At 43.8% G+C, this 7,706-nt stretch overlaps 1 protein-coding gene across 1 annotated transcript; it reads left to right on the forward strand.

Annotated features, from left to right (window-relative positions):
- The first annotated feature begins 5,617 nt into the window (after positions 1 to 5,617).
- Positions 5,618 to 7,462, forward strand: LOC130591391 (uncharacterized). Its single transcript, XM_057394693.1, has 3 exons — positions 5,618 to 6,757; positions 6,856 to 7,068; positions 7,151 to 7,462. The coding sequence occupies exons 1-3, from the start codon at positions 6,401 to 6,403 to the stop codon at positions 7,460 to 7,462; spliced, it is 882 nt and encodes a 293-aa protein (XP_057250676.1). The 5' UTR covers positions 5,618 to 6,400.
- Positions 7,463 to 7,706: the final 244 nt, after the last annotated feature.

Raw genomic sequence — 7,706 nt, forward strand, 5'->3', positions numbered from 1 at the left:
CAGTGCATTTAAGGGATCCAACACTAGGTGTAAGATGTTTATTTTTATGTTGGAATTTGCTACAGAAATATAGGTTTCACCTTTCAAATTTTCTTTTAAGTGCAGGGTTTGGAATAACCCTATAAAAGTGATCGCAAGTAGACTCATGACTCTAAATGAAGTCGGGGTGGTGATAGTGCGCTTGATGAGCTTTAGAGTAGGCTCAACTTTTTGGCCTAGTTTAAGCATATCAAAGTTGTAATCTCTCGACCGGTCATGAACAGATTCGAGTGAACCTCGCTTGTAAGTTTTAAGAAATGATTTTTGAAATAGAGATGAGAAACGAAAAATGGGAATGTAAAAGGGAAGAATGGAAAATGAAAATGAGAGATGAGCAATGAAGTTGAAAGTGGAAATGGGAAACGATTAGAAATGCGTATGATTATGGTTATGATGACGACATGGGCCTAAATATATGCATATGCAGATGAACTGGACTAGACTGGACTATGCAAGCAAAATGGACTGAATGACTGGGCATTTATGCTAGTTTCACTAGACTTAATGGATTGCCTTGATGGACTTATGGGTGATTGGCTTTGCAAGACTCAAGGATTTAGACTACTATAGATGTAAGATAGGAGTAGCTTCGCCAAACTCGGAGGGTGCCTTTATGATCATGGGGATGACTTCCTTCGCTAGGTCAAGGGGTCGTTATGGACTTAAAGGGTGTCGTTATGGACTTACAAGGATGACTAGCTTTGCTATGTCAAGGTGCCATTATGGACTTAAAGGGTTCTATTACGGTCTTAAAGGATGTCGTTATGGACTTACAGAGCTTCGCTAGGTCAAGGTGCCGTTATGGAGTTATAGGGTGCCATTATGGACTTAAAGAGATGACTCGCTAGGTCAAGGTGTTGTTATGGACTTAAAGGGTACCATTATGGTCTTAAGGGTGCAGTTATGGTCTTATAGGGTGCCGTTATGGACTTACATGGTGGTGTTATGGACTTAAAGTGATGCTAGTTTCGCTAGACTTAATGGTTTGGACTTCGTCCTATATGGGTTTGGAAATAAACTAGATTAGACTTAGGAAACGAGTTAGGCCTAATATAAACCTAATTTTAGACATGGATCCTTTCTGCCTTAACCTAAACTTGACTAATAGTTGAATGTAGAACTGGACTATAGGTTGAGAACTTTTCCATCCATATTACTTGACATTTGTCTGTGATTGCAATTGTTGCCTGCTAATATGCTTTGCGCCCGAAAATATTGCATGTCACGTCTAAAATAAATCGTCATTTTTGCCTGAACCTTCGTCAATTTATCAATACGCATTCCCCATAGCATTGCGCCAAACACATTAATTTGCACCTGGCGCAACGTTCATGCGCCAGACGCATAGATTGCGTGCCGCACGCATCAGCTGCGTGGCACACAGTCTATTCGTCCCATGCTTGTTGGCCTTTTAACCTTTGTTCGGGTCTAAGATGACAAGCTTTCATAAATATCATATTAAAAAAAGGGTCAGTCTTTTTATGCAAGGTCGAGTTTGTCCTAAAAAAACGATGCATCTTGAAAAATGGTCATGTAGAGTTAGAGTCATCATACATGTCTACCTTCTCCCTTTTGTTCAACTAATCTTCCTTATCAATCTTACCTTACCATATTCAATAATTTCAAACACTTACATTTTTCAAGATCAACCGTACGCCTTCTTCTATTCTACCTTTTTCGAAAATATTTACTAATCATCATCATACGACATTTCAAAATATATTTTTCAAAATTAATCCATCATCTTTTCCTAACAAAAGATAAAAACAAGGGGTTCCTTTCAAAAAAGAATTTTGCAAATTTTAAGCCCATTCCAAATACCTTCAATCCAATCCAATCCAATCAGTCAAATTCACTTGCATTCATTATAGGCCCCTATGAATTAAAATCTATTTCGCATTCATGTTAGGTCCATCTAATTTGAGTCCATGCATTCATATTAAACCCGCTAGCATTAGAGTCCATCTTAGGCATGTAGAAGTCTAGCCTATGTCAATAGGCCCATTTCCATCTCTATGTGAACCCTAGTCTATATCAATCCTAGTCTAAGTCTAATCAAAGTCTATTCCAATTCAATGTTAATCTCATGTGCATATCCCAGTCAAATTCCAACCAATATAGGACAAAGTCCAAAATATTTTCAGGCATGCAATATTTTCGGGCGCAAAGCATATTAGCAGGCAACAATTGCAATCACAGACAAATGTCAAGTAACATGGATGGAAAAGTCCAGTTCTACATTCAACTATTGCTCAAGTTTAGGTTAAGACGGAAAGGATCCATGTCTAAGAGATTGATCCCACACTTCGTACCTCTAATTAGAGAGTTGTCCACGTGTAAGACGTACTCCAGTTCTCAAGGAATAAGAGAACAATGCCATGGTTGGGTAGGCTTGCTTACGACTAAGATCCAACACTATCGCTCAGGAAGCTTTTTGGAAGGACAAAGCGCAACCCCCCCCCCCCCCCCCGGGAGGTGACCTCACACATAGAACATGTGTTAATGAGGCAAGGTAGATTGTTATTATGGTGGCTGATCAAAAGCCATGCACATGCAAAACTATTGTAACGCCCCAATCCTCAATTACAATTAATACAAACCATAATACAATAGTCTCCTAATTTGACTCGAAATTTCAACAGCGTTTTCTCTGAAAATTAGACAACCCAAAGAGGGAAACAATTTAAACCTGTTTACGAACTCCATAAAATATAATATCCTCAATCTCAAAACCTAAACCGTCGACGCTTTCGCGGAAACAATCTCAAGAGGGAATCAACTCCGATGAAACTAATCAATATTACAAACTAATCTAAGAAATCTTCAATCAAAACCTCAAAAAGAATAACATAACCAATACATATTAAAGCCCAAGTATAATTTACATTTGAAAGTCTTCGAATAGAAAGTTCCTCTATGAATTCCGTCATCACCTTAAACCTCGCGAATCCAACAAGAATCCTGCTCTAGTAACAACTGCTCACCATTATACAAAGTGTTATGTAGTGTAAAACTAGCAATTAATATCACCACCTCCCAAAGATGGGTTCTTAGAACTGGAGACTTGTGCAACAATGATTGGTTCAAATCCCGAAGCAAACTCCTGACCAGCAACCTGCAAAAAAGGGACCCACCCTGGAGGTTTGGGTGGTATTTCCCCCTCCGATGCTTAAGTCAGATGTCAGGAATGTAAAGGAACTTTTAGAGAGAGAAGTAGTAGAGAGAGAAGAATTTATGACAGAGTAACAGTACTATGCTCTGAAAAACGTACCTTTCACCCTGAAATCAAGGACTATTTATACTGTTTGAAATGACTGCTGTGCCTTGATGCCACCCTAATTTGGGAGCATCTGATTGGCTAATCAAAGTAGCAGGACACGTGGCAGTAATTGATTGGTCAGCACACCTCACCTTCATAAAAAGGTGTAGATTATTTTTATTGGGCCTAAGTACAATTTTTGGGGCCAGAAGAGGGACCTCTAGTACATTTTCTTCAGAGAAACGTACTTTTAGGCCTGCCACTTCCAGACCTTTTGTACTTTTACCTCTCTGCATGTATGCCACATGTAAGGCTCCGATGGGGCCACGTGGCAGCACGATAGCCGTTGATTTTTAGGCTACAACATTTGCCCCTTAAAAGAGGGAGTTATTATTTTTTGGGCGCCAAGACGGTTAATCTTCATCTTTTAACCGACCTGAAACTACCCTTCCTCTTCATTCAAAAAAGAGGCGCGATTTTGCCGGTCTCCATAGGTCAACCTTGGGCACAACGGTTACTTTTCACCGGATGAGAGGTCATTTTCACCCTCTATAAATATGTGCCTTAGTCGCTCCTGGAGTCATTTTAACATCGCCGAGAAATTTTCTAGAGAGAGAGACTCTGCAGATTTTTACTGAGCTTTTAGAGAGAAGAACAACTCCCATCCAGGTTCTTACTTTGCTCGTCCGAGGCCTCAAGTTATCTCCTTTCCTTCTTATTCAGGTATATTCTCAACTCTTTTTCTTGTTTGCACACATATTTTAAGAAAATGGATTCGTCTTCTTCCTCGAATAATTCCGGCCGCTCAAGGGTTGGTGCTAACCCTAGAACAGAGGGCCTAACTTCCTCGGCATCTTCTAGAGTTGGTCCTATCTTGGCCGGGCATGCATTCTTTATCTTTTAGCCATGGACGGCAAAGTCAGACGACCCAGTCTTTACCTGTGCAGGGTAATCTGGCGCGCGTCAAGCAAACGGCTCGTATCCGAAGAGGGGTTACTATGCCGGCCTCAAGCTCTGAAAGAGAGGAATCCACTGGGCGAATTCCGGCCGAAGGGGAACGAGAAACCCAAAGCGCTCGTCCTGCCAATCCAACTCCTTCTCCGGATCATGCCGAGGAGGAACCAGAAATCAGGGGCTCCCCAGAAGCCAGCCCGTCCATACACAGGACGATCTCAGACGAGCCAAGGACGGCTAGCTCCTCTAACCCCGCTAGTGGCTCAGAGGAGCCGTCAACCACTTCGTCTGAAATAAGACGGCGGTTAGGTCCCCTTTCTGACCCTAGGTTCATCCTGGCCGATAACACTTGGCTGGGACGATTGGGCTCAGACCTTAGACCTTTTTCAGTGGCTATGCCCATGCCCGGCTACCACTTCGTCCTTCCCGGCCGAGAGGACACTATTTTCAGTGCTCCTCCCGGCCATTTTGCAGTTTATCGGCTGGCATTAGATGCCGGCCTGCGCTTTCCCCTTCACCCTTTCATCAGCCAACTTCTTCATTACTACGGCATAGGACATAATCAGCTTGCCCCTAACTCTTGGCAGAACATCCTTACCTTTCTGGCCGTCTGTAACTTAAAGGGAAAGGACCCTTCTCTGCCGCCTTTACCCATATTCACTATGTTGCCAAGGTCCCTAGGACCATTGAAGGAAGCTGGCTGAGCGTGTGCAATCGTCAAGGATTCTTGACGTCTTGGGATAAGACTTCCAAGATGCACTCATGGAAGGGCGAGTTCCTCTTCGTCCAGGCGCCCAGCAAAGCGGTGGCAAACCGTCTCCGGTATTTTAGCCGGTCAACCACAAACACTGGACGGATGGCCTCATATCTGGAACTGGAGAGTAACTCTGCCGAAGAGATGGTGGAGTACTTCCGGATTTCAGAATATACCATGGAAGATGTTTCTTTCAAGGGTCCGTCTAATTGGATTCCCTTTAAGGAAATGTTTTACCATGACAACTTCCTAGTCGCTGCCGGCTTACGGCAGGACGAGGACAGAGGTATATCAACTAAGAATCTTCCAAGTACAAATTTCTAGACTTGCTTATCATTCGTCCAACACTTGTTTCATTCCCTTTTGCAGATTCAGCCAAGAGCAAACTAAGGAAGTCTTGGATAGGAGACATGAGCTCATCCAGATTTGCGGACACTCTATGGAAGGAGTACAGTAAGTCAGGTGCCGAAAAGAGGGCCGACACACTGGTAATTCATTGTATAACTATATATATATATATATATATATATATATATATATATATATATATATATATATATATATATATATAATATATATATATATATATATATATATATTTTTGCTGACCGGTCTGCTTTTTTGGAGGGTAACCCGTCAAGATGGTGCCTGGACGACTTGTCTACCCATGGGGCAATTCGTCCAGAGGAGTACTGGACGAGCTATCTTCTCAAGAAGCAACTCGTCTAGATTGATTCCTTGACGGCTTGCCTCTTAGGGGGACAATCCGTCTAGAATAGCATTGGACGAGTTACTCATCTGAATAGCAACCCGTCCTGGTTGATACCTTGATGGTTTGCCTCTTCGAGGGGCAGTCCGTCTAGAATAGCGTTGGACGAGTTACTCATTTGAGGAGCAATCCGTCCTGGTTGATACCTTGACGGTTTGCCTCTTCGAGGGGCAGTCCGTCTAGAATAGCGTTGGACGAGTTACTCATTTGAGGAGCAATCCGTCCTGGTTGACACCTTGACGTGTATTCTAATCTTTTCCTTTTTTAGAAAAATGCCCCAACTTCTAAGGCTTTGGCCGAAAAAGCCGCAGCAAAGAAACGGCCGGCCGGTACCAGTGAAGCCCCTCCCTCAAAAAAGGCAAAGGATTTTACTGCTAAGAAGAAGAAGACCACTCGGCCGGTTCCCAAGGTCGTGATCGACCTACCGGCCAAGGAGGAGGCCAAAGAAGAGCCAGCTGAAGTTGACTCCCGGGCCCTTGTGGCCTATACTGGTCCGGCCGAGCAACCCACTCCTTCGCAACCTGACGAGGTTGTCATTTTGGACGATGCTGCACAATCTTCTCAGCCGGACGCGGCTGTGGACGGATCCGCCTTCTCTGGGCCAGTGGCCCAACTGGTAGGCTAGATGCCGGCCGCTTATAGGACGGCTTCCCGTTCTTCTGGTGAGTCTTACTATTCCAACGTAGTTAGAACACTACGGGTTGGCGGGCGTCCGATGAGTCCGTCCAACAAACAGACCGTGGTTATTCCCATCAGGTGTACTGACGAGTCTAACCTTTCAGATAAAGGGAAGGGTCCAGCTGTTGACGGCTCCCCTAGCCTCTCTGACGATGAATCTTCTCCAGCTTTTGGAAAGATGTCGTCGTCTGAACGTGAGAAGCTCAAGACGGAGCTGTTCAAGTGCTTTCCCGAACCTTATATTAAGGGGTTAAGGGGAGCATCGTCTGGGCATGTAGGTTACATGTCTCAGCTTGCTGCCGAGGTACATTCTTTTCTCTTCGGACGCTTATGTTTTTTACTTGGCCTTTATTTACTTCTTTTTCATCCGTCCTGACATGCCCTATCCTTTCATGTTTTCAGCTTTTTGCTCGCAGCATGATAACAGAAGACTGGGCAAAGGAGCTCAGAAAAGAGAACAAAAAGCTCGTCCAAGATGTGACAGGGGCCGCTGATCATGCCCAGTTTGCTATGGCCCAGCAAGAGGTGCTGCATCAGCAGACCAAGATTGCGCTGGAAAAACGATCGGCCGAGCTGGTCTCAGATCAAAGTCTACCTTCTGCGGTTGACGGAGATGTTAGACGAACGGGCCTCATTGGAACGTGTTCTGACGGACGAGAGGAATTCAGTCATGACTATGGCTGCTGATTTCTTCAAGGAAAACCTCGTCCTGAAGGTCAAAAACCAAGCCCTTCGTACTGAGGTTGCAGAGACCGTTGCTTGCGCCAAAGAGGCTATGAACACCGTCATAGATACCTCAAAGGAATGGGCGGTGCAAGCTTTTGGCATGATGGCTGAAGAGGAGGATATCCCCCGATATACTCGTCGGCTGGAGTTCCAAGAAGCTGTGCATAAGGCGACCATCTCTGGAGCCGACCCTCCTGTCTTTGAAGAATCCTCTGAGGATGAAGAGGGGGAGGACGATGCAGAGGCCCAGGATGGAGAGGACAATGACCCTCCTGCCGCTTAGTTCTTTTGTTGTATCTTGGCCGTGAGCCATTTGTAATTTTTTCATCCTTTTGTACTTAGATGAATTTAGGTTGTAATCATCTTTTTTACATTTATGAGAAGCTATCTTTTTCAATCTCCCTTTTTCTATGCTTTACTGTTTTTGACGCATTGTCTTACTACTCCATGATTATACAAAGTACAAAAGCAACTCATCATAACATTTTGGCCGATTATATCTACAACATTCATTAATGCCCAAGTAT

This window comes from Beta vulgaris, chromosome 5 (assembly GCF_026745355.1).
Source record: "Beta vulgaris subsp. vulgaris cultivar EL10 chromosome 5, EL10.2, whole genome shotgun sequence".
In the NCBI taxonomy this organism is placed as follows: domain Eukaryota; kingdom Viridiplantae; phylum Streptophyta; class Magnoliopsida; order Caryophyllales; family Amaranthaceae; genus Beta; species Beta vulgaris.

Coding starts and splice junctions, on each gene's coding strand:
- LOC130591391 (XM_057394693.1), top strand. CDS start 6,401: ATGCCGGCCGCTTATAGGACGGCTTCCCGTTCTTCTGGTGAGTCTTAC. Junction 6,758..6,855: donor TGTCTCAGCTTGCTGCCGAG/GTACATTCTTTT, acceptor TCATGTTTTCAG/CTTTTTGCTCGCAGCATGAT. Junction 7,069..7,150: donor CTTCTGCGGTTGACGGAGAT/GTTAGACGAACG, acceptor GATTTCTTCAAG/GAAAACCTCGTCCTGAAGGT.